The sequence below is a fragment of the Leuciscus leuciscus genome, assembly GCF_965113295.1.
Source record: "Leuciscus leuciscus genome assembly, chromosome: 2".
NCBI lineage: Eukaryota > Metazoa > Chordata > Actinopteri > Cypriniformes > Leuciscidae > Leuciscus > Leuciscus leuciscus.
In genome coordinates this window covers 3,967,768-3,995,709 of record NC_138726.1, presented here as the reverse complement: position 1 = coordinate 3,995,709, position 27,942 = coordinate 3,967,768, and the positions used below count along the sequence as shown (strand labels likewise).

The 27,942-nt window shown below is 37.5% G+C and overlaps 1 protein-coding gene across 1 annotated transcript in view; it reads right to left on the bottom strand.

Annotated features, from left to right (window-relative positions):
- Positions 1 to 698: 698 nt before the first annotated feature.
- The window catches only part of cdh15 (cadherin 15, type 1, M-cadherin (myotubule)), a 32,371-nt gene continuing 5,127 nt past the window's right edge, over positions 699 to 27,942 (bottom strand). The window contains exons 2-14 of the mRNA XM_082160934.1: positions 20,646 to 20,777; positions 19,423 to 19,578; positions 17,997 to 18,141; positions 16,030 to 16,211; positions 15,252 to 15,380; positions 14,254 to 14,439; positions 11,526 to 11,764; positions 9,522 to 9,664; positions 9,209 to 9,442; positions 6,414 to 6,653; positions 5,708 to 5,853; positions 4,755 to 4,949; positions 699 to 3,846 (exon numbers count right to left, since the gene is read on the bottom strand). Coding sequence (XP_082017060.1) covers positions 3,646 to 3,846; positions 4,755 to 4,949; positions 5,708 to 5,853; positions 6,414 to 6,653; positions 9,209 to 9,442; positions 9,522 to 9,664; positions 11,526 to 11,764; positions 14,254 to 14,439; positions 15,252 to 15,380; positions 16,030 to 16,211; positions 17,997 to 18,141; positions 19,423 to 19,578; positions 20,646 to 20,777 — 2,328 coding nt within the window. The 3' untranslated portion in view covers positions 699 to 3,645. The remainder of the gene's footprint in view (positions 3,847 to 4,754; positions 4,950 to 5,707; positions 5,854 to 6,413; positions 6,654 to 9,208; positions 9,443 to 9,521; positions 9,665 to 11,525; positions 11,765 to 14,253; positions 14,440 to 15,251; positions 15,381 to 16,029; positions 16,212 to 17,996; positions 18,142 to 19,422; positions 19,579 to 20,645; positions 20,778 to 27,942) is intronic.

Here is a 27,942-nt window from a genome sequence, read left to right as displayed (position 1 = left end):
CCCAAGAGTTTTTACTGAGCAACGTGATTAATCTTAAATAATGCTTTTGGTAGATGACTAAAACATTTATTGTTATGAAGTGACACTTTATTTTAAAGTGTCATTGTTTCAGTGTAATTATACATTTAAGTACTGAGTAATATTGATTAACTACATGTACTTACTCTAGGGTTTGGGTTTAGTTACATGTAATTATGCATGATTTATAGTTATTACTGTAGTAACTACATGCAATGTGTAACAAGGACACTAAAATAAAGGGTTTCCTATTATTGTTTCACCTTTTTTAAATATAAATTGCCAAAACAACCACTGCAAACTAAATCACTGTCTCTTTTCTCCATTAAAACTTAGGGATGCACTAAAGATGCACCGATGTATCGGCCAACAATTGGTATCGGGCGATAAAAGCAATTAATATCGCTATCAGCCATCGTCCGATTGTTTAAAAACAGCCGATGATCAGGGCCGATTATATCCTGGATAGGTTTTGGATAGGTTTAGGGGTGGGTTTAGGGATCAGGGGGTGGAGTTGGATAGGTTTAGGGGTGGGTTTAGGGATCGGGGTGGAGTTGGATAGGTTTAGGGGTGGGTTTAGGGATCAGGGGGTGGAGTTGGATAGGTTTAGGGGCGGGTTTAGGGATCGGGGTGGAGTTGGATAGGTTTAGGGGTGGGTTTAGGGATCAGGGGTGGAGTTGGGTAGGTTTAGGTATATGTAAGGTGGGAGGAGTTGGATCTGGATACAACTCCTCCCCCTGGATTTCGTGTTCTGCTGTGAGGACCATCTCATTTTATCACGAACTTCAAACAACTCGAACTTCAACGCTCTTAAATGTGACAGATCCCTGTAGCGCCTCAGTTCATGCAGCAGCACGAGTCTATTCCTCCACTTTAATACAAATTATATCAAGAAAAACATGCATGAATATCAGAAGTTATGTTGAAAGATACAGTACCACAACTTACCGAAATCCGTATCATGTCTTATAATCACTCAGTGTTTCAACCGTGGAAAGACGTCAATACAAGAGTTTGTGAACAATATCACTTATTGTTGCATTTACCTCAGGAAAGTTAACAGTGCTAGAGAGGAGCTTATTTACTGTTAATTGTATAGGTATGTTTGAATAAATTTGCCATGAAGACAAGTGCTTATGAAAACTACCGTATATGTGTAACTGTGTTTTATACTAACATTTCAGCTCTTATTTGAGTGTAAATATAATATATCTGGAAATAAATAGCAGTTGAATATAATAGCTGTTGTTAATTTTAACCTCTAATATTATAGTAATGTACCAAATGAGAGGGTTTCTGTATAGTTTGCAGCATTGTTTGAGTGAGGTTTTTTTTTATCCATAAGAAAAACCAAACTATCGGCATCGGCTGATGTCATTCTGAATTACCGGCTGAGAAATGTTATATCGGTGCGTCCGAGATGAACACTTTGACCGATACCGATAACCGATAATTCTTTATATTTGAAAGCCGATAACCGATATATTGGCTGATAAATCTAAATCCAAATTTTTATATTATTTTTGAGAGCCTGAATACAAAAACAGAAGTCTCAACATTAAATCCATATCAGAAAAACACAATTATGATGTTCTCATTATAATTCTAGTAGCTTATATGACAGATCTGCGCTGCACATGTTGCACTGAACTGTATTTTCCTTTTTTTTGAAGTGATTTCAATCATATTTTAAGCAATTCAGATGCGCACTGTTCAACATGATGGGTTTGAAGTGTCTCATATGAAGGAAATAATCCATTATTTATCAGCTTTAATATATCGGTCAAATTTTCTTATCGGGCCGATAATGAAAACATAAAAAATGAACATATATTGGCCGATACCGATATGGTGGCCGTTATATCGTGCATCCCTATTAAAAATACAGACAGGTATCGTTCCAATCTTTTATTCATAACTGTAAAGATAATGACAGCATTTTACATTTTCTTATGAAATAAATATTAAAAACAAAACCATGTAAATCAAAATTGAGAAACAAAAGAAGAAGAATAATAATAGGTATTGTGTAATTATGTCAAACTTTTGTTCCTGAAGGGGAAAACAAAAATATTTACATTTGAAGCATCATTAATTTGGCAAACTGTGTTACGCTGCATATGAAAATAAGTATTACTAATATTAAGGCTCTTTAAATGTCTTGGGATACTTTTGCAGGTAAATTGCAGGCAAGCAAAAAATTGTATTACAAGCAAATATATTACATAATACACTAGTCATATATAAAAAAAGAATGGTTAAAAACAAAGTGATCACGTTTAAAAAGTCATTTTATCAGTCAATCAATCTTAAAAAGACATTCCTGAAGAATCAATACAGTTTATCACATGTATTGACTCAAACATGCTTTATTTAAATTACACAAGATTTAAAAGATCTCATTGGCACTTTCACATATTCAAACAAAGACGTCTAATTGGGCTTGAACTGTTAAATGCACATACTTATGTCAAAATGTCCATCTTTGTAAGTATCCTCGTAAACACAGTGATGTATGTCTTGGGTGAGCGTAACAGTTGAGAAAAAAGCGTGTGTGTAACAGTATATTAGATCCGTGCATTCGATCTTAAAGTGACAGAAGCCTAATAAACCTTCTGCAGTCCGTCATCTCTTTACTGCTCTTCACTGAATCACTTTAGTAACTTTAATAAGAATAAATGTATATTTAATTTACACAAAGTGAAGATTATGCATTGTTTTTATATATATATTTGATTACTTTATACAATTTATGTAGTATGTCTTATTTCTAGTGCTTGAAGTTTTTCAGGTAGGTCTATTTCATTTGTGTCTTTGTTCAATTGTAGTTTGTTTTCCTATATGCTAGTTATTAGTTTCTTCCCAGACATAGTGTCGGCCCACATCTGGGCCGTGTGGAATCCAGATGTGGGCCGACACTATGGGTTTGTTCTTGTTTGATCAGTTTACTTGACTTCAGTACGCTTGAGTTTTTCTTTTACTTAGGCTAATATTAGTTTTTTGGTGATATTGGAAATGGTGATTTAAGATTTTGTTCATATCGCCCACCCCTAAGAAGCATGTATGCATGTGTACATAAAAAAAAAAAAGAGCATATACAAAAGAGCAGCCTGAAATTCAACAAAATATATAAAGGAAAACCTCCTATTGTGTTGCATGAATGAAAGTCAGTCATAAGGGTTTAGAATGCCAGTTATGAGTGAATAAGCGTATCATTTTCGGGTGCTTCATTCTTTCCATTTGCCCCACATGCTCCGCAAACCTCAGTATTGGTCATCAGCTAAAATAATCCCTCAAGAACTTGACAAACGTTGTATGAACAAGGCATCCCTGTTTGCACCATGTCTAATCAGTTTGCACTTACACACGGCTCCTCTCTCCAGTTGGTGCGTTCACCTGTCACATCAGCATGCTGAAATACTTCACTGATCCACAACGGAAGGGGACATTCTCTCTTCTGACACACTCCTTTAAAAAAATCCTATCACTGGGGAATATATAGTCCATTTATCAATTCTGTAAACCTCCCCTTACATGCATCATGAGCACTCTCTCATATAGAAGATGGGGCATGAGGTTTAGAAGGAGAGTATCTGGGCGTCTTGAACAACAGGATCCGTGTGGCGTCTAACGTGGGTCGTACATGTGAGCCAGTTTTTTAAAGCGTGGCCCCCAGTCGTTGAGGTAGTCGTAGTCCTGGTCTTCATCTGAGCCCATGGAGGCGATGGAGCTGAGGCTTCCTGAGACCGAGCCGTCGCCCTCGTAGTCGTAGATCAGCGCGGTGTCGTACGGCGGGACGTTCGGGTCGGTGTCGGCGGCGTCCAGACCCTGCTCGGGTCAAGCACAACACACGGAAATTGTTATCCAAGAAAGTGCTTCGATTTTCATTGTTTATTACAAATCAATTATAATAAAACTGTTTTAAAATGTTGTTTTTCATCAGAATATCAGAAAAACACTGACACACACACACACACACACACTGCTACATCTACTACTGGAACATGTAGTATTAGGTCTTTATCATCTGTTTAAATTTGCATGTGTGCATTCATCTTCATTGCATCTTTATGGGTCATAAAAAGTTTTTTTTTTTAAATACTTTTGAGTCATTTTATTTATTTATTTTTGTCATATCAGAATATCCTGATTTAGAAATAAAATTTCACTAACACTAAATTTCAAACTTGCGTTCACAGAGTTAAAATAACCCTTAGTAATGATGAATAACTAATAACACTCCACACATATTGCCTCATATTTAGGACTGTGGATTAAAGTAGAAGAACTATTGAAGATACTGGAATATGTTTGCGGTGTCTCACAATTGTTATGGTGGTACTTGAAGAAAATTGGTATTTCTTGATTTAAACTTTTAAAGAGTTTTCCTGTGAATTACCCACAAATATTTCAGACTGAATCTTATTTCACTTTATATTAGGATTTCTTTAACTATGTATTTGCATTAAAAAAAAAGGGTAACACTTTATTTTACAGTGTCCTTGTTACACGTTAAATGTTGTTACTGCAGTAGCGAATACAAATCGTACATAATTACATGCAATTAACCCTGAACACTATTGTAAGTAAATGTAGTTCATTAATTTTACTCGGTACTTAAATGTATAATTACACCGTAACAGAGGATGATTAGTTTAAATGCGAGTACATAGTAGTTAAAGTCACTTAATATAAAGCGGGACCCTTATTTCTTATTATAAAGAAAAGTCGCTTACAACATTGATGAAATCCTCGATGTCGGTTGGGTCTCCGGGGGTTTTGCGTGGATATGTAGGAGACGGCAGGTTATGGGGTGCGTCTTTTCTTAGAGGTTGTTTTCCTCTGGGAAGGCCACAGTCTTGTGGGAAAAATGAGGCTGGGACAGGGACCGTGTCACTTGGGTTCCTCAGAAAATCGATATTAAATGCATCCTATTGGACGGAAACAGCTTTAGGTATTTCAGGACATTCCCCATTTCACTTCAAAACACAAATAAATACAACAAACACACAAGTTAGTTAAACTTTGATGCCCGAGAACAATGAAAACACCAGGATTCTTCAAGCATTGGACAGAATTTGAAAGCTGAGACCTTCATCAAAAGAGATAACAGATATCAAAAGTAAGAAAGCACAGAGTTTATAGCGATTGATTGGACATTCATGATGAAACCTGAAAGGTGACACACAGTCTCTTCATAAATAAAGAAATGCATTATCTAGCATATATGCTTGTCCTGTACATTCGTGAATAAAAATGAAAATGTGAAAAAAAACAGAGCCTAATAATTGGCTTATCATTAAAATAAGAAAATTAAAGTGACGGGTAATAATAGATTATGACTGCATTTTTTTAAATAATGTGGAATTATTTAAAATGTGGAAGTCTAATGTATTTTGTGCCAGAGCAGTGAAAAATGATCTTATTTTATCCCACATAGACTGCTTTTGTGCTCAAAGTGACCTAAGTATTGAGAAATGTGTCCAAGCGATTGTAAAAAAAATAATAATAAAATAAAAATGTCTTTGGTGTCCTCCGCTGTGTAACGAACATTCTGACAAATGTAAACATAAACTGCAGAAATTATAGTATGTTCGTGTGCTACTCTTTATCCACTCTATTGTATGGCCTTTACATAATATATCATATCAGATAATAAGTATTCACTTGCGCAAAATTGTGTCCTCACCTCATCCTCTTCACCGCCTCCCTGCTCGTCATAATGAAAGACGTTGTCTCGGATGTCATCGTCAGACGCTCCGACCAGCAAACTTCCTCGTTTTCCCATGTTCTGCCTCGTGCAACCTCTCACCGCCACAGCGAGAAGGAGAAGACCTGAAAACACACAATCAGGTTTTATTAAAGCACATTTCAAGTATATACTACAGCTTATCAGGGGAATGGTTTGTTGGGACCCAGACAGTAACATAGAGTCGGCCCACATACGGGCCGTGTGGAATCCACATGTGTACCGGATCTGGGCCGAAACTTTGTTGCTGTCTGGGTATTTAGGCATATGCACATAAATACAGCTTTTACTTAGTCAAGTCAAGTCACCTTTATTTCTATAGCGCTGTTTAAAATACAGATTATTTGTTTCAAAGCAGCTTTACAGAGATAACAGGAAAATAATGCAAAAAAAGTTTGTGTCTAGAAGAAAATAGCATCATAGTCCAGCTTAAGTAAGTTCAGTGCTGTTTAATTTTTGTTGTAAAAAAAGTTATTCATATATATATTAAAAGTTATTATATAACTATAGATATAGATATAGCCGCTCTGACGAAAACCATGATGCCATCGTCCAGCTCAGTTCAGTTCTCATATAATGGTGTCAATGCAGATCAATAATATTGTAGAATATTAAATTAAATGTCCCATAATTAAATGAAACTTACACACGAGAAAAGCAACGCTTCCTATAATAATCATAAGGGCAATGAAGCTTATTCCCATTTTGGTTCCAAAGATGGCTGCGGTGAAGCTCTTGCAGTCCCCGAAACTGTCACAGGGACACACGGTAACGTTGACCAGAGCATTAGAGGAAAGCGAAGGGGAGCCCGAGTCCGATACGACCACAGGAATAGAGAACTCGCCCCTCTCTATGTCTATCAGTGGCTGGAGAACTGCATGGGTCTCTGGGGACGTACATGTGAAGAGACAGAAGAAAAAACAAGGGGTTTAGAAATCAGAGGAAACACTGTGAGCTCCATCTCTAACCCAGACATCAACACAGTGTCGGCCAACATCCGGGCCACATCCGGGCACAGACATCAACACAGTGTGGGCCCACATCCGGGCCACATCCGGGCACAGACATCAACACAGTGTCGGCCCACATCCGGGCCACATCCGGGCACAGACATCAACACAGTGTGGGCCCACATCCGGGCCACATCCGGGCACAGACATCAACACAGTGTGGGCCCACATCCGGGCCACATCCGGGCACAGACATCAACACAGTGTCGGCCCACATCCGGGCCACATCCGGGCCGTGTGGAATACATGTGTACCGGATCTGGGCCGACAATATGTTGATGTCTGGGAAAGCAGGGGTAGATCCCTTCCTGTGAACTGAATCCTGAACACTAGGGGTGGGAATCTTTTGGGATCCCATGATTCGATTCAAATAGATTCTGGGGGTCGCGATTCGAGTCAAATCGATTCTCGATTCATTTCTCTGTTCATTTCCCTGCTGTTCGATTCTCGATTTTGAATCAAATTTCAATTCCATATATGCGTAGATTTAAAATCTATGATCAAATCTAAAATCAAATCTATGAATTTATGATTCAAATCTATGATCAAATCTATCTAATTTCATCGCATTGAAATTTGATTAAAAATCGAGAATTGAACAGCAGAGAAATGAACAGCGGCTACTGTTAGTCCCAATAGAGCGGGAGTTATTTAGTTTAAATTATAGACACAACTGCGTTAATTTAATCAGCGTTCATATTCACGGCGTGAGCTTACACGTGTCTTTCGCATCGTTAACACGATTGAGCATCAAGTCGACAGACATATTCATTCATTCATTCATACATTCATCTATGAAAGGAAGTGACTATCATCTGGATATGTGATCAGTGGCCGATCGTTTGGAGTCAGAGATATATAATACCGGCCACTGCATTCTCAATATTTATTACTTTAGCCTCAGATACAGGACATGTTCATTCTCTGTTATCGGCGGGTATTTGTCCGTTACCACAGAAAACCGGCTGCATGTTGAACGAGCTTCTTAAATGTAAAAACTAAAGTAGGCCTACACGGAAAGATCACAAGAAAACGTGTGCTCGACTAACTAAACTAAACAATATTTAAGGCTATGTTCTATTTGTTAAGATATTGATATGAACTGCGGTTGTCAAGTATGACCTTAATTTATAATGTTTATGTGAATTGATCTCCCCCACCCCCACTGAACACCTTGATTAACTTCATTATGGTCGGAGCTGAACTCTACAGGATAGAAGCCGGGGTTTGCTACCTCAAACTCTGGCCCTCGAGGTCCACTTTATTTCTCCTCGCTCATCTTTCCGTGATTTCTTGAAAAACCTAATATTGAACTTTGTGCGTTCGCCATTGGTAATGAACTCGCGTGGTAATGAACTCTTACGCGCAAATAAAGTGGAAAGCCAGCAAGCAATATCCGTCATTTGACCGTCTCGGTGAACTATAGACCCGATATACTCCGGCTATGAGTAACACACTTCTAGACAAAATAACCTTAAATTTGGTTACATGTCGTTTTCGCCAAAATAACTTGCGAGATGTGTGATATTCCATCATGTAAGCAAAGTCAACAGTGAATACAAGGTGTTTGGTTTCATTTCTTCACTCGTTTAATTTCTTTGTTATCTAATTGATGACTATTATAGTCTATTCTTGGGTTATGGTTTAGACGTTTATTACATTTTCACTGACAGCCCAACACTGCAAAAAAAATGCTTTTCTTACTTAGTATTTTCTATTTTTGTCTTGTTTCCAGTCCAAATATCCCAAAAATTATTTAATCAAGATGCATTTACTAAAGTAGTAAAATGCCATAAGATATTATGTCTTGTTTTCTGGGGAAATAAATCAAAATGAAGTGAGTTTTTGCTTAAAACAAGCAAAATTATCTGTCCATGGGGTAAGAAAAATAATCTTAAAACAGAAACAAGATAATTTTTCTGACCCCATGGACAGATAGTTTTGCTTGTTTTAAGCAAAAACTCACTTCATAATATCTTATCTAATTTTACTTATCTAGTAAATGCATCTTGATTTAAGAATTTTTAGATATTTGGACTGGAAACCAGACAAAAATACTAAGTAAGAAAAGCATTTTTTGCAGTGAAATTCTGCCTTGCTTTAGCCTAGACGTCTGGGCTGTGATTGGACAGATATTATACGTGTTTTAAACACAAAATTGCTCGCTGGGAACGTAGGCTACACACAACGTTAATCAAACCAACAAGTTTGAAAACAGCCTTTTGTATTATACTGTGCAGCCTTGGTCAATATATCAATTAGAGTAACAAATCAACAATTCCTTATTATTTTTTTTAAGCAATCAGGAATGTAAATGTACCGAACTCGTATTAAACCGTGACCCCAAAACCGAGGCACATACCGAACCGTGACTTCTGTGTACCGTTACAGCCCTAGTACAAGTACATATAAATGATGTTTTAAGTTTTACCATTGAGAGTTATGATGGTCCAGTTGGCAGCTACGTTTTGGTCAGGAATGTGAAAGGTGAAGGGGTCGGCTTGAGGAGACATGTCCTCGTCCACTGCACTGATCATCAGGCCCAGTTTATTCCTGTCCCAGTTGCTGCACACCGTCCCACTCGAGGGTTTCAGCACTGGTGGGTAATCATTGGTCTCCCACAGACTGACCTCCAGAGTTGCTGTCGCAGAGATGCCATCGGCGTCTGGAAACCGAGAAACCATCATCAACATTTGAATTCAAACAAAGTCCGCTGTCTCTGTCTTGGGGTCCGAGGTGCTCACCCTGATCCGTGACCTTCACGACGGCAGAGTAAATGTTGTTCCTGACGTGAGGAGATTTGATATCGAAGGTTGTTCTGGTTGTGATCTGCCCAGTCGCACGGTCAATAGCCAACCTGCCCTCAGGATCCTGAAGGATTTCAAACCTGAAAAAAAAAAAAAGAAATTTATTCTAAGTTTAGGACTTACAGTAGATTAGGCTTAATGCATGCAAGCCTTTCCTTGTGAAAAAGAAGTGCATTTTAGCACAGAGTATTTATTACGAAAATAATATACTTTAAAAGAATATATACGCAAGTGCAAACTGAATGTAATGTTTTTAGACAATTATCTGCATGTTATTTACCGTTAAATGAAAATGAATTCAATTAAATTTATATTACAGCAATTAAGTGAATTTAAGAGTGCTTTTTGTCCCACTTCAGTAGGACTTCAGTACATCTTTATATGCAATTTCATAATTGTATTGCTTTTTAAATGTTTATTTTTTTTAAATATGGTATAGTTTTTAGAGAGATTTGTCAGACAAATCATTTGCTATGCGGTTTCTAGAGAATTATGGGTGGTTGCTAGGGTGTTGCTATGTGGTTGCTAGGGTACTTGGGGGTTGCTAGGGTGTTGCAAACTGGTTTCAAGGGCATTCTGGGTGGTTGCTAGGATGTTGCCATGTGGTTGCTAAGGTACTCAAGGTGGTTGCTAGGGTGTTGCTCTTCAGTTACTAGGGTACTCTGGGTGGTTGCCAGAGTGCTATGCGGTTTCGAGGGTATTCTGGGTGGTTGTTATGCAACTGCTAGGGTACTACTAGGTTAGTTGCTAGAGTGTTGCTATGTACTAAGGTTGCTAAGGTACTCGGGTGGTTGTGGTGAACTGACTTCAAATGAACAACAGCCGAAATGCATAATTTTCCTGTTATCACTGTAAAGCTGCTATGAAACAATATGTATTGTATAAAGCGCTATATAAATAAAGGTGACTTGACTTGGTTGCTAGAGTGTTGCTCTTCAGTTACTAAGGTACTCTGGATGGTTGCTAGGGTGTTGCTATGCGGTTTTGAGGGTATTCTGGGTGGTTGCTGGGGTGTTGCTATGCGATTGCTAGAGTACTTGGGGTTGTTGCTTTGTGGTTGCTAGGGTGTTGCTATGCAGTTGCGAGGGTAATCTGGGTGGTTGCTAGGGTGTTGCTATGTGTTTGCTAGTTTGTTCTGGATGGTTGCTAGAGTGTTGCTGTGCAGTTCCTAGTATATATTATCGCTTTGCTAGCATGTTTCAGACAAATATTACTTATACTGTATTTTCTGCAAGTATAGTTTTGTTAGACATATACTTTCAGATCTGAAGCACATTCAATAAAGTTAAAGGAGCTGTATGTAAGAAATGTATTTCAATTAATCATAAAATGGCCCTGATATGTCACTAGACATTAAGAAATCATGTTCATTTCAAATAATTATATCACTGACAACAGTAGTCCGGCCAGGATATTGTCATTTAAAAAGTGAAGTTGCAGCCCTCAACTGATGTTGATGTTGTCATCTTGTGTTTTGGCCTGAAGCTCCACCCTCCGGCTATATACCAATCACGAAGTCAGTAGTGTTTCGGCATCCGGGTTGCCAGCTCTGCTCTAGTTACCACAGCTACGTAGCAGCCTACGTTCCTGCTGGATCCTGCAGCCTATCTGGCAACCTTGAGTCAGGGGGGAGGGGGAGGGGATACACCGCTCTACAGTAATTTGAAAGTGATTGCAGTACCAGTTTTGGCCACAATCTTACATATGGCTCCTTTAAGCACACTTCATTTTCACAAGGGTTACGCAAAGAGCAACTGCTCCTGAGTTCATAACTTGTTATAAATCAGATTTAGAAGTACATTTTGTATTACTCTTTTTACTACAGTTTTAGGTTAAGGTCAAGCTTAGGGATATGATTGCTTAAGAATATTGTTCCAGAACTATATCCAGGAACATCTACACGGCTTCATCAGGTAATGGTGTGATTGAAGTGAGCCTCACCTCAGCTTGGCATTATCTGGATCATGAGCGATATCCGAGGCCAGCACAGTACCGGGAACAACAGACTCCGGGACAGTGACTTTAATGGGGTTTTTGTAGAAGATCGGGGCCTCGTTTTCATTCATCACTCTGACGGTGATGGTGGCGCTGTGTGTTTGTTCGTATGGGGCTTCAAGCCTGACTTCATTCTCTGCTGTTATAACCAGCTGATACTCCGCCTGAGATTCATAATCCAGCGGCTGCAAGAGAGCAGAGACACTGTATTTGAAATGTATGTGCAAATAATAAATACAAACACATTCACACACTGAAGCGGATGGAAAAAGAGGGATAAATACTCATATAGAACCTCAAACCTTTAATGTTGATTCCTGACCTTATAAATGGCAAGATAACATTTAGGATGCATTTAAAAAAAAAAAAATCCATTCACGAGAATATTCCTGATGGAGTTACGTCACACAAAACTCCACAGGCGCTTACTAAAAACAAATGTAGCTTTCACGTGGCATTTTCACTTGTAACTTCATGAAACATGCACAGATCGTAGAAAATCGCACATCATTACTTACAGTGGATGATCTCGATTGAAATTAGTCCAAAATCAACATAATTCATTGCATCGATCACAAGATATTCCTCACAGAGGAACAATTAAAAAAATGCCCATTAGGGGGCGTCAAGGACTACATTGGTTCCAAATGCTGTAACTTTTGATTACTTTATAGCCTAGTTAAAACCAGACCATTCTCAGTAGTAACTGAGTTATGGTCTGGCAAAGCTTCATTAATAACTCATTTCCAAAGGGGCGTCACCAACGGACGTCGCTCAAATGCCTCTGGGCACAATTGGATAGACCAATCAGAGCGATCATCATCATGTAAAGCCATATGCTGCGTCCCAAAGTTACACTACGCCATAAAAGTATGTACTCTTTTTGAGGAGAAAAGGTATTTACTTTTGAATGTGTAGCAAAAAAGTAGGCAAGCTTTGGGACATACTACTTCGTCATCTTTATCGAACGGATCTGTCGCGTGCATCCTGTCACGTAAACTGCCCTGTCAATCATCTTGTCACAGTTAAAATCCTCTATTAAATATAATTTAATTTCCTACCATTTCGGAGAGAAATGTAGCAGCACGTTCATCTGCCAGTGGGTCTTTCATGGAGACTGTCCTCATGTGTTTGCCATTTGAATATAATAATTAGGGATGGGCGTATCGATACAAAGTACCGATATATCGATACAGACGTTGAGTATCGAAAGTATCGATACTCAAATAAAAATATCAATACTACAGTGTGTTTTTTTTACCAGTGATTTTGTTTATTTGACAAGAAATCTAATTACAATATGCATTGAATTGGATGAATAACCTATGTTAGTGAATAATTGTGTAGTAGAACCACTTTCCTGCTTATCTGAACTGAATACACACAAATACTGCAAGTCAGAACCAATTGATCACAGAGAGCGTTCACACACTGCCGACAATGCATTCAAACAGGGCTGCGTTTCCCAGAACAATGCTTAACAGAAGACAGAAAAACATATGTTTGAGCTATTTCACAATAAACAAATTGTAGCCTACATAGTTTGTGCAATTAAATTGTTTTAAATTGAATGTTAAAAGTTCATACTGATGTTCTATTCTGTAACTAATTTTAATAGAAATCATTCACTGTCAGAATAAAAAGTTTGCATTTTATGGGTGCAACAGCCTGTCACTGGCAGACCCTTATGACAATTAACATTACAGGCCTATAATATTTTGTAGATATTTGTAGAAGTAAACATTTTAACCATGTGTAAATAAAATTATAATCTAATACATTCCAATTAAGGCGAATTGAATGTTAAAATGCCTTTCAAATATAATGTTAAGTGGGTGTCATTACCCATTTTAATCTTAGTAATTCAATCATTTAAGAAATTTTAAAATTTTAAAGTTCAGTTTAGAGGTATCATATTGGTATCGATATCGGCGGTACTGGCCTTGAAAGTATCGGTATCGTATCGAAAACAAAATAAGTGGTATCGCCCATCCCTAATAATAATGCATTTAAAAGTTGAGTGCGCTTCACCAACGGACGTCGCTCAAATGCCTCTGGGCGCAATTGGATAGACCTAAAACCAATCAGAGCGATCGTCATCGTGTAAAGCCCGCCTCAACGTTTCTGATTGGAGCCGTGATTTCGACGGATTAGAAATGGGCTTGAATGAGCTCTTTGCCAGACTACTTGCAGAGTAAATCTAAATTTGCCGGAAGTTGTCTGGGTTTTCCCAGGCTAATTACTTTATGCAATCACCACAAAATATGATCCAGATGCAGCTCACATGTAGGGGAACTTCAAATGTACTTTATTTCCTTCCTGAGTTATAAGGAAGGAATAAGAAAGATATGTAAAATTATTATAAAAAATTATATATTTTTTGTCTTTTACCAGCAGTTTCTCAGCACGAAAATGTTCAAATGTAACGGTTTAAAAATCTTTTTTTCTTCTTCTTTTTTTTTGTTTTCTATCACAGTATACTCACTACAAAAAAACTAGACTACACCACTGTATAAACAACATTAAAAGCTGGATTTCCACCACAGAGGGACTTTAAGAACTGATCACTGAAAGGTTCTTTAGGGGAACCCAAAATGGTTCTTTTGCTGTGAAAAACCTGTATTTTTAAGTGTGTATGATGAACCACAGTCTTCACTGGTGTCAGTAATCTCACCTTAACCACAGAAATGATGCCTTGGTTGGAGACTGGGTCTGTGCGGATGGCAAAGTTTCCTAAAGGATTTCCCTTTCTGATGGTGTACTTAATCCTCCAGTTCTCTCCCCCTCTCTGGTCTTTATCTGTGGCGTTGACCCGGCCCACCTCCGCCAGAAGCTTGTTCTCCATTGCATTCATGTTGTACTGCAGTCACAAAATTGGAACAACAGCTCAGAAAACAGATCGGATGAACATCACAGACTGTGCAAAAAATGTTTTATAAAAATTGAAGAAAACATTTTTTATAAAAAAAACAGAAAAGAAAAGAATTGTCCTAAAGTTAATACACTTTTTAGGATTTTTGTGTGGAGTTAGGATGCTTCTGTAATACCCTTTTCCTATATGTAGTTAAGATAAGATTATGCACTTAGGAAATGTCATTTTGTAATAGCTTTTGTCCTAAATGTGACCCTGGACCACAAAACCAGTCACATGGGTCAATTTTTTGAAATTGAGACGTATACATCATCTGAAAGCTGAATAAATAAGTGTTTTATTGATGTATGGTTTGTTAGGATAGGACAATATTTGGCCGAGATATGACTATTTGTAAATCTGGAATCTGAGGGTGCAAAAAAATCAAAACATTGAGAAAATCTCCTTTAAAGTTGTTCATTTATGTTGGCGATTGTGCTGCATTCACTCACACAAATAAATGTTTTATATATTTACGGTAGGACATTTACAAAATATCTTCATGGAACTTGATCATTACTTAATATCCTAATGATTTTTGCCATAAAAGACAAATTGATAATTTTGAGCCATACAATGTATTGTTGGCTATTGCCACAAATATACCCGTGCGACTCGAGACTGGTTTTGTGGGCCAGGGGCACAAATGAGGTCCTTACTGAAATGGCCAGGGTTACCAAACATTAAGATAGGATTCTAAAGTGAGGATGTTTCTGTAATTGAACATCACAGACTGTGCATGTTTTCAGTCGGTCTCGTACCACGCTGGGCTGGAATCTGGGAGCGTGGTTGTTAATGTCAGAGATGTGAATGATGGCTCGACCAGTGGAGGCTAGACCCATTCCTGACATATCAGCGACCTGAAGAAGAAGCCTGAAGGACTGCACCACCTGACAACACAACAGGGTTCATGTTCACGCTGCTTTCCTTCAGACTTTCAAATCATTCTGAGCTGTTTAGGGGTGGAACAATATATCATGTCACAATATATCGCAATACTAACATGCAACAATATGTATCGTGGATAGTTCACCCAAAATGAAAATTACTGTGTGAGGAAAAAATTCAAGTTTTCAGAGTTTTCGTGTCAGAACTACAATAAACTGCTATATATAATGTTGAATATAATGTATAATAATGCAATGAGGGAATATTTGTGTTTTCTGATAATGCCAAATGTCTTGATACCAGTAAAAAGTGGCCGACATTATTTTAAATATATCTAGTCAGTGAAAGAGTGCAAACATATTCATCTACAATAATTCTGTGTTTTCAGCTTCAGAATCATGAATATTGTTATTCTGGTGTCTCTATTGTCCTGTGCTTTGGGTTTCAGCACCAAGTCCAAGCCTATTCATTTACACACACAATGTAATACCAAATTTAGCATTTTAATCATATGTTAACCTTTTATCATATGTCTTGGAGTAACGCAATAATATCGTATCGTGAGTTCAGTATCGTGATATGTATCGAATCGTGACATGAGGGCATCATTACACCCCTAATGCTGTTCATAAGAGACAGAAGTAACCCCACATCTCTGTCTAGTCCCACATCTCGTATGTAGATGACTCCAGTTTTGTTGTTAATGCCGAACATGGTCTTGTTAACGCTGTGAGGAGGGATACTCTCTTGCGCAGTGATGGAGAAGCTCAGAGCGGCGTTATCCGTCAGTGGATCATCCAGATCTACGGCTGTAACCTGCATCACTGACGTTCCTGATCACACACAAACACACAACAAGAGTCATTTTTGACCAAAAGTTTTTACGTTTTGTTTTAGAAGTTGCTGTGTGAACAAAAATAATGGACATGATTGGAAAAGGTTAAATGGTCCTGGAAAAAAATAGTCACACTTGTATTGTTTGTGGTAAACAATGAGTGCATTGAAAATGAATGTGAGACGAACTTCATCTAGTGTACGCGTTTGGTACTGCAGCCGAACACAATCTGACTGAAAGCTCATTTTTTGAGATATCAAGCTCAAATTTGGAACACAACTTTGATTTTCTCACAGTTTTAGTGTACAACATCTTTTTGGAAAATATATTACATATAAAAATGAAAATTTTTATTTTTGTGCATTTTTCATAACAATAAATGTAACATTTTATGACTTTTTTTCGTTCACTTTTATAAACTTTTTTCACTTCAGCAATAATTCGCCATGAGTTGTCTTTAAAAAGAGACCAAACTTCAGTCTGTTGCTTCAAAGCAATCAAGATTTATGAAAGTTCAATTTGGAAATTTCATTTTCATGGCTATGCTCAAAAAGTGAATAAATGGATTATAACTACTGCATAAATATAATTTAGTACCATAAAATACCCTAAAACACAAAATATTAAATAAAAAATATTATCGAACTACAACATTGTACAATCATTTTATTAAAAATAAAAAAAATCTGTCATTTTTGACCGACACGCACCATGATACTTCCATTCATGCATCTAATTCATGTCATCCTCTAATAATCATCGTCACATTTTTCTTCCATAGAATACAAAAGTAAAAATATTTAACAGACTGTCCAGACATTTCTTTTTTCATACAATGAAAGTGAATAGTCACCATGACTGCCAAGCTCCAAAAAAAGGGCAAACAAGTACTATAAAATTATATTATATATTATATATATATATGACTTGTGTGTCATAGTCCATAGTTTTGTAGGAACAGATCAACACTTTAGTTGTTTAGTTGTGTTGTGACATTGGCGAGCTGTTTGTACATTGTAGCATTATAGCATTATAGCTCACACAGTAGAGCGTTGGCGCTTGCAACACCAAAGTCATGGGTTCGATTCCCAGGGAAAGCAAGACCTGATAAGAATGTAAATGTGTACCTTGAAATGCAATGTAAGTCGCTTTGAATAAAAGCGTCTGCCAAATGCGTAAATGTAAATGTAATTTTTCTGAATGGTTATGGCCCTGCTAGCAAATGTATTAGCAAAATAAAGCACTTAAAGAGAGTTTGTTTCCTGACTGTTTCTTAACACACTTAAGTTCACTTTTAAAGTGCACTTTGTAATAATGTCAACTTTAAAGTACATTTTAAATCATTGTTTTTATAATTGTGGAAACCTTATTTAAGACACAATATAAGTAATTATGAAATTACTAATAAAGAAGTACTTAAGTAAAACTTAAGTGAGTCAAAAACACTCTTATGCTCAACTAACTGCATTGAATTTGAATGTAAACCTTAATTCATTTAAGTTAAGTGTCTGAACACTGCAATGAAGTATATTCGTTCAAAGCATATTATTTCCGTCATAAATACTCTTTTTTTTTAAGTATGTTGAAGTGTGAACAAGATTTGTATCATTTTTAACATGAACGTGGAACATGGAAATGAACAGCCTAGGCATTGTGCTAAATAACTTGATTTGACAATAAAAATCCTACATGGTTTAAGGTCAATTTTTGTGTGAACTATTCATTGCATTGAGGGTTTTTTTCCACATAAAATATTTGTTCAAATATTTATTGTACACGTTACCTGGACCAGAGAACTCGGGGATGGTGTCAATGAACTCCTTCTGGGTGAATTCAGGCCTGTGGTCGTTCTGATCGAGAACGTAGATCTCAATGGTTGTGGGACTTTCCAGTCGCTCTCCGCTTGGTGAGAGAGCAAAGGCTTTGAGCTGAGGATATTACACATATATTACACAGAGTTATTCAGAGATATCACATGATTCATCAAGTATGTCTGAGACCACACTGTAAATCTGTAATCTCATTTAAATCTGGGAAAAAAACTGTATCAGGATTATGAACAATGTAATAGAAAGAAAGGGGCTCAATGTAGAATTCAGAAACCCTTGTTATTAGCGACACCGGTGGCTGTTAGGTGAACTGCAGGTTATTTCTCACACTCGCATTACGTACGTGATTCAAAGCCCTCGTATACTCACAGCGGAGTTATTTTCCTTCTTTCCTCTGAAGTAAAAAGAAGTTGGAAATACCTTTGCAGTGCTAGACTGGTAGCAAACATCCCGAGCGACGTTTAGATGAATAGATGAATATGTAAATATTTGCTTTCCTCTCAATAACAAAATAAACAGCGGTGAGAAATCAGCAGTTCAGAAAGCATCTGATCATAGAGATGTGGAGCTCTGAGATTCATCATGTCGACAGATGAGGTCGTTAATATTACACTGTTATGATAGTTTGATTATAAAGTATATCTGAGACTATAGACGATAAAGATCTGACTGTGTGAGATTGTAGTTGGAGTGAATCCCTTTTCTTTGCATGACACATGGACATTACAGTACAGAACAGCTCTTTGCGCATTATCCTGAACATAACGTGCGTAAACGTCACATCCTTTGGATTTTCCCAGGAAAAACGTCCCAAGTCAGGGATGGTCTAGTTTTTTAAGTTTCGATACAAGCTGTTCACACACAGGCAATACAAATTTGACTTTTAGATGAAAATGTTTTCTAGGGATGCACCCATATAAAGATTTTGGCCGATACCGATAACCGATAATTCTTTATATTTGAAAGCCGATAACCGATATATTGTCCGATAAATCTAAAATCCAAATTTTATATAATTTTTGAGAGTCTGATTACATAAACAAAAGTTTCACCATTAAAGCCATGTCCCAAACACACAATCATAATGTTCTCATGATAATTGTATGCAGCCGATATGACAGATTTTACTGTATTTTCCTTTTTTGAAGTGATTTCAATCATATTTCAAACAAATAAAAACCATCATGGTGAACAGTGCACATCTGAAGCGTCTCAGCTGAAGTAAATAATCAATTATTAATGAGCTTTTATATATCAGCCAAATCTTCTTATCGGGCCGATAACGATAACATTGAAAAAATAAACATATATCGGCCGATACCGATATGGTGGCCGATATATCGTGCATCCCTAATGTTTACATAAATCAAACATGTTTACCTTAAAACTCTTGTGTTTTTCCCTGTCCAGTGGCATTTTGCTCTTGATCCATCCTGTTTTATCATCAATTTCGAAGAGGCCTTTGGGGTCCTGGTCAACCCCGGGTCCCTCCAGCTTGTATATCACCTCTCCGGTGAAAACCTTGTCTGATTTAATCTGCAGGAGTGGACATGGAACATGTTAAAGCCATATGGTACACAGTCTGTCTGTTGAGACTTACAGGTATTTAGGTATTGAGGTATTTAGACTACCATGTGTGTGTAACCAGTCGGTTTGTTTGGACGGTTTACGTGAATTGAGGTTTAAAATGGAGCAACATGCCCTGTGGTGCATTTAAGAACTACATTTAATAGCATCTATATCAATTCAGGTATATAGATTATACTGTGTTCCAACGTTTTGTTGTATGTAGTGTGTCTGTTGATGCTGTCAATCTAATTCAGATTTTTATTTATTTGAAAACCCCATTGTTCTTAGCCATTATAATATGAATATAATACTCTCATAAAAGTACAAACTACATCACTGGATAGTTATATTTTCAAAAAGACATTGACATCCAATTTATGGAAGCTTGTTTCCGCCACAGAATAAAATATTTTTAAAGATAATTGCGACTTTTAATCTCACAACTGATTGATATAAAGTCAGAATTGCGTGATATAAAGACAAAATTGCGTGATCTAAAGTCAGAATTGCGTGATATAAAGACAAAATTGCGTGATCTAAAGTCAGAATTGAGTGATATAAAGACAAAATTGCGTGATATAAAGTCAGAATTGAGTGATATAAAGACAAAATTGCGTGATATAAAGTCACAATTTCGTGATGTAAAGTCAGAATTGCGTGATATAAAGTCACAATTTCGTGATTTTATATTGAGAGTTGAGAGTTTTTTTCTTGCAATTCTGACTTTATAACACGCAATTCTGACTTTACATCACTCAATTTTGTCATTATATCACGCAATTCTGACTTTACATCACTCAATTTTGTCTTTAGATCAACCAATTCTGACTTTACATCTCGCAATTCTGACTTTATATCACGCAATTCAATTGTCAACTCGCAATTGTGAGAAAAAAAGCCAGAATTGTGAGATAATTTGTATTTTTTATTCTGTGGCGAAAACAAGCTTCAATATCAATTAGTTTACAATTATTAACTTGTGAAGTGTGTTTTCCAGGTCTACAGTGAGGAACTAATGCGGGTTGCTGGTTTACCTGGACCAGGTCTTCAGGGAGCTGTTTGCCGTTCTCTGAGACTCGGATGGGTGGGATGACCCAGTCTCTCTTCACCCTGACCAGTGGACCAGCGCTCCTGAGTCTCCATGGGTTCAGATCGCTCGACTTCACCTGTTACAAAACACACACAGTGATCAGACTCTGGAGGCTCTTCAGCGACACACACACACACACACACACACACACACACACACACACACACACACACACACACACACACACAGTCTACAGCAGCTTTAAGGGGCTGTTAACGCAACACCATTTTCAACTAAACATGGAAAACTAGTTGTAACACACGTTTTAACGTTTTAACACACGTTTAATCTTAGCGTAAGTGGTAAACGGATTTGGCTTGCTGTCTGCTATAGAGGGGCTCAGAGAGGATATTCAGATAAACACAGAAAACTGGTGCGTTTTGACCATTCATTTACCTGACAACAGCATATTTGGGACCTCAAAACGGATTTCAAAGGTTGTCACACGACAACGGAAACAGAAAAGTTTTCACGTTCAGACGACAGCGTTGTCAAAACGATACCTGTTCAAACGAATCCATAAAAACAACTAAAAACATTGTATTCTGCTGTCAGGCCAGTAGATGGCGATGTCACTTTGTAAAGAAACACTACGCGCCTATAGGGCTGCACGATTAATCGAAATGAAACCGCACGCGATTTGGCAAAGGCTGCGATTATTTTATGCGCAGCTTGTCAGTGAAGCACGGCTCTGTGATCGGCAGTAAATGATGCTCCATCTGAACACCAGAGGGCGTCTCACACACACACGCCAAATATGCCCCACAGAAGTACGACGACAGGAAAATGTTATATTCATCAAACTAAACGGAGAAACTCAAAACCCAATTTTGCTCATTTTAAAACAGCCTTTAAAATTTATTTAGAAAAAATGTATTTAATTTATTTAGTATCTCTCCTAAATGAATTTAACATACGTTTGTGAGACCCTTTATTTTTAAGCTTCTTTTTTTTGTTTCTTTTTATTTAAATTATTGTTATGTTTCAATTTAAACTTACAGAATGTGAAAATGTGTAAAAGAAATGTGTCAAGAACTTGTATTGAATTTTGTAATTTTGATCTCTCACACACACACACACACACACACACACACACACACACACACACACACACACACACACACACACACACACACTCATGCAGCTGTTCAGTGGGGAAACAGGCTCAGTTTTCTCCACTCATGGTCTGTCGGCTGTCGCTCTGAAACACGTTTTAGTTTACTGCACCTGACAGAGGTCAGAGGTCAGAGGTCAGCTGCTAAACGTGCTTTAGTGACAAAATTCCACCCGTGGTGACAGAGTTCTCACACACACCGACACAATGAAACATTCTCACCGTGGACCAAGACTGATTTATGAAACTACAAGGACTTGTAGTGTACTTGAGATTTAATTACAAATATATTTAAATACAAGATGTACAAGTTTCACTAGAAATTACATTAAAGTATATTTTAGTTTACCGGCTGTACACTTGAACCACATTTCAAAGACAATATAAGTAATTATATTTATATTATGATAAAGATGTACTTAAGTCCTGCTTAGGTGGGTCAAAAAAACACACTTAAAGGTATAGCGGAGGATGTTTTACTTCCTGGTGGGTAACCTATACTATTGGTCCTCCTAATTGTCAATCATTCTGGTGAATCAATCAAACTTTTCAAAAAGTGGAGAGGGCGGGTCTTATCTAAAATTTGGAAAGATCCTCTGCTATACCTTTAAGTTCAACTAATTGCATTTATTATACATTAAAACTATAATAGATTTTCATTTAACTGCAGTTAACGTGATCAATTGTCAGAAAACATTACATTCAGTTTGCATGCAAGTATATCATTTCTGTAATAAGTATTAATATATTATTAAGTACTCTTTTTAAAAGTATTCTAAAGTGTACTTTCTTTTTCACAAAGGTATTTGGTTTCACATGATTTAAAGCTTTTAACTTTTAGCGGCAACCTTCTTTTTTTTAAACCATGTATTATGTTGCAATTCTAAAATAAAGTACTCAATAAAGACAAACTTGGGGACAAAAAGTCTAAAGGCCCGTTCACAACCAAAAACAATAACTATAATGATAACTATATTAGCGTCCACACGAGTAATGATTCTGATTGGCTGTCAATGTTTTTATCGTTCATCAGCTGGAAGAAAATCGTTCTGAAAGCGATTCCAACGATATCATTATTTTCTATTAGTCTATATATATTGACTAGGGCTGTCGATTTAATACATTCATTTGGTGCGATTAATTATGGAAAAAATAATGAGTTAAAATTATTAATGCTTTTATCGCACCGTGACTCCGCCCAGACCTGTACGTCATCTTCCATTACATTCAGTAAAGTGACGAACATGATGCAGGGCAACGACTGACTGCATGATGAAGCCTATTAGAATGCGGTTAAAATGCCACTAAATTCAAGATATGAGGGTAATAAAAAGCCCCATACAGGGTTTTGTCTTATATTTATATCATATGATTTAGTTGAGCAATATCACCAGAGTGCTAGAGTGCTATTTTTTTGTATGTGATAAACATTTTTTATTTTATTTTATACAACAGTTCAATAAACCAGAAGTTAACATTGCATTACATTTTAGACACAATATTGTCTGTTTTTGCTCAATGTCTTTCTAAACAAAGCCACAGCAGAACTGATGTGCGTCTCTGAGCGACACACAGCCGTGTTTCATGACTGAACGAATCAAGTGAGTCATCGATTCAGTGACTCATTCATAAAGACTTGCCTCGCTCCTGAATGAATCAGCCGTTTGAATGAATTGGTTGAGTGAATGATTCAATGACTCACTCATTAAGACAGAGACTTGCCGCTACCTACTGGCAGTTTTAGTTTCATACAGAGTATCATTTCATTTTTCATTCATATTCATGTTTTAGCGTTCATCAGCTGGAAAAAAAAAATTCTAGAGTGACTCCAACAATATCGTTTCTCTGTGCCGTTATCGTTATGATTGTGTTGTATACTCGTCTATTCTTTTATATTTAGAATGATTTTTAGAACTATATTTTTATCGCTATATTCATCTTCCTTGATGTGAACAGGCATTTAGAAAGCGACCCACTTAAAGGGGTGGTATAATGCCCTTTTCACAAGATGTAAAATAAGTCTCTGATGTCCCCAGAGTGTGTGTGTGAAGTTTTACCCCACAGATATTTTTATATAGCATGTTAAAATTGTCACTTTTTGAGGGTGAGCAAAAACACACCGTTTTTGTGTGTCCCTTTAAATGCAAATGAGCTGCTGCACCCGGCACAGGGGGCGGAGCTTCAAGAGCTCATGTCCTTTTACTTCAAACACACATGCACTGAAAATGTCAAAAACTTTTAACCCTTTATGTTTAAACCGGAGTCAGATGATGTCAATGGAGTCAAAGATGGAGAGACTCAAGAAGAAGTGACAACATAATAAAGCAACAGGACATTTCTGAATGGTTAGCTGATGAATTTATGTGGAGTTAACTATCTTCTAGTCACCGATTAGCATATTCTGTCTTGATAATCTATAAATCGTGTTCAGGGGGTGGGGTTTATGTAAATTTTAGTGTTTGTGATGTCACTAACCCGGGAGGAATGTGGTGTAGTCTCTACCAGCCGTTTGTTGTAGTTCTTAAAAAGTGATTTCTGTAAAAGCAAATATCTCCCTTTGCTTTGAACTTTGAGCGTCGTAACTTTGCAGATGTTGTTTATGATCAAACAGCAACATTACACACTAACTAAAGCTAGAAAAGTCAAATCATAATCAACCACCCCTTTAAGAATGCAATAATAATTCATCACCATATAAGAATCCTAAATAGCAGCAGTGGCTGAGATAGTCCTCGTGCTTCGGTGGAAGTGTTTCCTGATGCAGAATGCTGGACATTACAGGAATGCTCAGACCCTGTTAGAGACACTAATCTTAGAGCCGCCCGGATTCTCTGTTCTGCGAGTGTAGTACTACATTACACTCAGTCTAAAGTGTTTACTCTGGTATTCCAAGGCCAACTGCATGTGGCAAGACTGGTAATCAGTGTTACTTTTCTGAATCAGATTAGACTGATGTACCTATGAGAAGTCTTAGGGCGTTTTCACATCTATAGATCGTTTGTTTTGTTCTGAAACAGGGACTTAATTTGTTACAATGTTGCAGTTTCTTCTTGGTTCGGTTCGCTTTCACAAGGCAACCTTTCAAAGCATACCGAAATGTGTTCACGCAAGTCACATGTGAGTACAACTGTCCTCTTATTGGTCAGCGTTTCCTCTGCGTCATCCATCAAGATGATTGACAAATTCGCTCCATGAGCTTATTGTGGCTTTATTTGTAACTGTCGAGACACACACAAACACTATACGAGTGTTATAATGCAGCTGGAGCAGGAATCAAGGCTTCATCACGACAGCATGAATGAATTTTGTTACTGAATGAATCCGCGTTTTTTAATTAATCGAATGAGTCATCGATTCAGTGACCATAAAAAAGGTCACTTGTCAAGTTCCAGAATGAATCAGCCATTTGAATGAATTAGTTGAATGAATAATTCAATGACTCGCTCATTAAGACCCAGACTTGTCATCACCTACTGGCAGTTTTAGCTTGATATAGAGTATTATTACATTTTTTATTCATATTCATGTCACCTGTGAGCTGCATTAAACAGCTTCTGGATTTTTATTTTTATGGCCATATTACAGCCTTAAAAGTATATGGGCCCTAGCACCAAGCACGATTTGTGTGCCAATGGGCTGCTGGTCTGAGAACGAGTGTGTGTTCTGGCGCATTGTTGGCACGTTGCTATTTTGAGGCAACAGAAATAGACTGAGCCATTGACCGACTGAAACCTGGTCTAAAGTCAATGGCGCACTTTTTAAAAAAAAATTTGTTTTAATGAGCACGTTAGTAATGTGCGCCTAAAGGCGGGTCCACAACGCGCGTACACTCTGCTTATTAAACACACACTCTGCTTATTAAACACACAGGGACGCACAGCAGCACACAAACATGCCAAATATTAAAGTTAAAAGGATTACAATGTAAAAGATTATTATTGTGTACATAAAGATATGGTGGAATCCGGCTTGTCCTGTAGAGGTTCTGCTTGCGCACTTTTACCACACACACACACACACACACACACACACACACACACTCACAGCTTTAACCTCACGCACGAGCAGATCCGTTTGCGCTCTGGAGACGCGTTCGGTCTTTCCACTATCAAATTCCGTCATGTAAATAGCGAATCTGCCATGGCGCGAGCGCAACTGGCATTTAAAGGGAAAATGGGAGATGAGACTCGGATTGGTTTAACGCCTGTAAATCCCAAAACACACCCATTACTCATTAAGAGAATAGAGACAAAACACATCCATTACTCATTAAGAGAATAGAGATGACCCTTTTAGACCATGCACCGGGAGCGCCGACCATTTTTCCTGTCGAAACTAGCAAAAGTGGATTCGGACACGCCCTAAGTGAACTTGCGCAGTATGCTTCAGACCATGCGCTTAGATCGTTAAAATAGGGCCCGATGTGTAATACATTCTATGTTGAATCAAAATATTTCTTTCTAAAGCTTTTCTCATCTAACACAATAAATTATTTACAATACAATTATTTTAAATGATCTTTCTGAATGAATTGCACATCGAGCCAAGATTGATGTGCGATTAATTCAGTTAAGTAATCATGGGATTAATTCGATTTAAAAAATAATAATAATCATCACAAGACAGCCCTAATACTGATATAATACCGTTTAACAGAATACTCGTGTGGGGTTGGATATTTGAGACTGAAATGAGTGTGTTGTGTTGTGTTCTGGGTGGGATTTACTGGAGGTCTCCTGATGTCTTTAACAGAGCTGCACATTCGGCTACTTCTCTTATCATTTACCCATAGAGCTTTTATGAGTGTCTGCTAATGCACTTCTTCACCTCATTTAGGACATGCATGAGTGTCTGTACATCCTCGGTTCTTTTATTAAGTTGGTGTTTAATATGAGCTTTTTATACTCGGCATCACTAACTCCCTGGACGGTCCGCATACAGAGAGAAAAAGTGAGATTAAATTAAATGGAGACTTTTGCCTTCCTCAGAAAAAGACCCAGTGATCTCACATCTCTCAATGTTTCAGATTTTCCAGTCTGCAAATAAAAATGTAATATGAACTCAAATTCTTCCGCTTTTGTTTCTCATAAGGATTTTAAAGTCCCCCTGAAGTCAGTCATTTTATCCCATAAAATTGATCACCAAAATGACATATTTAAAAGGTTTTTATTTTCTTGAAAAAATTCTTCATGCCTTAAGACATTTTGAATGTAACTCGACACGCTTCCCTCATTTAGTATACGTGGTTCTATGAATATGCAAATGAGCCCCGCCTCCACTCACTCACTCAGCTCAGAGATCCACTGGTTGACGATCACACGTTGATCTGATTGGTTACAAGGTAGTTTGTGACGTCAGAAACACCAGCGATTTCAAAGACTTTGGTTCACTGCAGTTTTAAGGAGGAAATACTCAGCAATGCTGTCGACTTATGAATTTACACATGGTTTGTCTTAAAGCATATTAAAAACACCACATAGACATATAAACTACATTAAAAGCTGGATTTTCACCACAGGGGGACTTCAAAAACCAAATTTATTGTGATGGTCCATCTACTAATGACTGCTAGTTGACATGAAAGTTACTTATAGTTAGCAGAATGTCTAAAGTGGAGCATCGAAACAAAGTGTAACTTCAAATCTGAGAGAAATCTGATCCTCCAGTGTGTCTCCAGAGCCGTATGTGAAAACATTTGCTCAGGGGAAGCACTGATCTGAAAATACCCTACAGTCTGAACCACAGAGACAACAGGTGTCGATCACAGGCTTTCTGGCAACCTCACATTCAACTCTCCAACAAAAAACATGCGCTTTATTTCAGGACAGTTTCATGAACGTCCAAGAAACATGCAACCTTTGTGTCTGTTAGTGCTTTGGGGAAAAAACATTCCAGTTCACAGTTGTTGCTCTCTGTGTCACATCTAACCCAGTTTAGCTCAACTTTTACCAGAGTAAGACATTCCTAAAGCTCCACACACACACACACGGCAGGGTCAGCTGGTCCGAGCCTCGGCGTGACTAACACAATCAGATACACTACATTTCTGAAGAGGAGAAGAAACAGGAGCGAGTGTGGAACACATTAGGTGGAACACATACAGAGTTCTGGACTAGTTTTAGTGTGT